Raw genomic sequence first — 2765 nt, forward strand, 5'->3', positions numbered from 1 at the left:
GTTAAAAGAAAAGACCGAGTTAAACTAAAATCTATCAAAAGCAAAACAAAGTTTAAGAATGCATATACAACATACAGGTGCTTAAAGTGGAGATAGGCTGGGCATATGATAAGAGAGAAGAGGGAGAAATGGACGAGACTCGTAACTGAATGGCAACCACGAGATAGCAAAAGAAAAAGAGGCAGACAATCTAGAAGATGGGAAGACGACATCAGAAAAATAGCAGGTCCAATATGGACTCGTATAGCGAAAGATAGAATAGAGTGGAAATTCTTAGAGGAGGCCTATGTCGAAAGACAAGCTGCAACCTAGAAACGACCGTTTACCGATACATAATTCATTTAAATAAAAAAAAAAAAGACCTTATAAAGTAAACATGTTTAGTAGTATAGAAAATCATTGTAAAATAAGTTCAGCAATAAAGGCTATTTTATTTTATTTATTTTTACTGTTTATATTTTGTCTTCTAAATTAGATTTTTCTCAGAATATTCTGATGACAATATACAATTTGGCTCGTCCACCCTACTGCAGAAAGAAATCGGATTGTCCCTGTTATCCGTTAGTATACATTAATCAAAATGTCCACATATATTTGGGTATATAACATATACCCATAAAAATTGATCTGATCCATAACTATTCATTCATCAGATCAATATTTATTTGACTTTTATTGCCTATATCTAGTGTCATTTATGTATTATATCTATTGTGTAAGTTATATACCAGTGCAGATAGCGTTGTAAATTTTTTCTTTTGCCGTCGTAGAAAAAAAAATATTCGAAATCAATAACTATTTCAACAAAATATTGAATTACATTATGTTTGGTCTTAACAAAGCTTAGTTCTCGAAGTTACTAAACGATACTTCGTGAAAAAAAGGAAAACCCACTTATTTTGAGTAAATATCGGAGGCACTACAACTGACATTGAAAATTTTTATACACAAAACTCAACTGGTCTTGATTAAAGTCTTTTTGTTACTTCCGGCTCTCATTTCAAGTACACCTAAGATGGGAAATTTTTTACTACTGAAGGCATGTACTAAATGCCTAGTACAATATGCATAAGCTTGCTATGATAGACATGTGATAGACAATTTCAATTTCATTGATTAAGATACAGAAGATAGATAATAAAAGTGTTGGATATTTGGAGGCACCACTGGTCTCGACACCCACTTTTCTTTCCCTTTATATTCCGCCGCTGAAAATTTACTTAAGTGTATCTATTGCCTAAATAAATAAAACGGAACACTCACGTCTTCGTCGTGGTCGAAGGCATTGAAGACGTCGTAAGGCAAACATGAGAGGAGGTCGATCAGAAACCAGGACTTGAAGTAGTTCTTGCGGATCACTTTGGGGTCGCTGACCACCTCGCCGCCGGGCCCCACGAAGGTCGTGTGGAAGTTGAGCACGATGTCGATAAAGAAGACGACGTCGACGATCGAGTCGATGACGAGCAGCGACACGTCCTCGCTCGTCTTGTTCTTGAAGGCCACGTTGTACGGCACCATGATGGCCGTGTAGAAGGTCAGGCACAGGATGATCCAGTCCCAGATGGCTTTGAAAGCGCAGTAGTGCAGTAGGATGTGCGGCGGCGTCTTGGGCGCCTCCTGGCGGTACTGCGGCAGCACGTCGCCCGACAGCGACATCACCTGCGCACCGCGCGGCTCGTACTCCCGTCCACGTGACCACGCGTGGGCGTGTCCTCGTGCGGTGTACCCGACCGATGCTTTAAGCCATACGTCCCTTCCGACTCTCTCTTTTATATTAAACTGTACTTTAAAACTTTACTGTGTCCATTTCATGTGGTACACGATTTGATGTGCCGAAAAGGACTGGCTTAAAGTAAGGCTCGTTGAATTATTATAATTTTTAGACATGCATACACTTGAAAGATGTTTAGATAGTTCAAAGACGGTTATTTCATTATTTTTTTATCGACGTTATTAGGCTATGTTTTTGTTATGTTTTGTTCACAACCAATAATTTGCCAACGAATGCGAATGGTACTGTAATAATCGGTGTTTAACTAAAAATGTTTTAATTAAGATTTGTTATAAGTAAAATAATAAATCTGCAGTGAATAAGTGAATTGAGCTATTATATTTTGTATAATCAGATAAAAGTTGAAGAAAATAATTGTGCTCAGATATAATATGAATAGAATACTCACAATTACTCACGGTCGATGTTTTAGAGCCACGTCACGTCAGATTACAATTATTGAGTTACATATGGAAAGTATAAGTACAGAGTGCAAATAGAGTTCTGAAGAGCAGTGTGCGTTATCTGGAAGCTTAGGAAGAATTGCGTTTAGAGTGCTGCAGTGTACTAGTCGCTAACGAACCTAACCTAACCGTTGTGTCTCATCAGCATTATTTTATATTTATAGAACATTCTAAAAAAACTTATACTAGCAAGGAGCGTACATAGCTGGACTCATTATTGTAACCATTTATTGAGGAACGCTATATTTTACAGCTTAAAACGAGGTATATATCCTTCTGTCTAACTATCGCAAACGTGCAATGATCCGATACAGAATTAATGACGATGAAATGACATCCATCGAGCGATGTTCGGTCCCCGTGAATGAGCTCGCGCCCGCGCGCCTCGCGCAGGCGGCGTGCGGGTGGGGGGTCGTGCGGAGTAGGGGTCGCGCGGAGTAGTGGTCGCGCAGAGTAGGGGTCGCGCAGGAGGGGGTCGCGCGCGCGGCGGGCGAGAGGCGCGCGAGCGCGGGCGCGAGCGTACAGAAGGT

At 40.2% G+C, this 2765-nt stretch overlaps 1 protein-coding gene across 1 annotated transcript in view; it reads left to right on the top strand.

Annotated features, from left to right (window-relative positions):
* Positions 1-2765, top strand: part of LOC119833084 (potassium voltage-gated channel protein eag-like) — a 17462-nt gene that overhangs the window by 6050 nt on the left and 8647 nt on the right. Inside the window, exons 7-8 of the mRNA XM_038356957.1 lie at positions 78-141; positions 1334-1586. Coding sequence (XP_038212885.1) covers positions 78-141; positions 1334-1586 — 317 coding nt within the window. The remainder of the gene's footprint in view (positions 1-77; positions 142-1333; positions 1587-2765) is intronic.

Source organism: Zerene cesonia, chromosome 16 (genome assembly GCF_012273895.1).
Source record: "Zerene cesonia ecotype Mississippi chromosome 16, Zerene_cesonia_1.1, whole genome shotgun sequence".
In the NCBI taxonomy this organism is placed as follows: Eukaryota; Metazoa; Arthropoda; class Insecta; order Lepidoptera; family Pieridae; genus Zerene; species Zerene cesonia.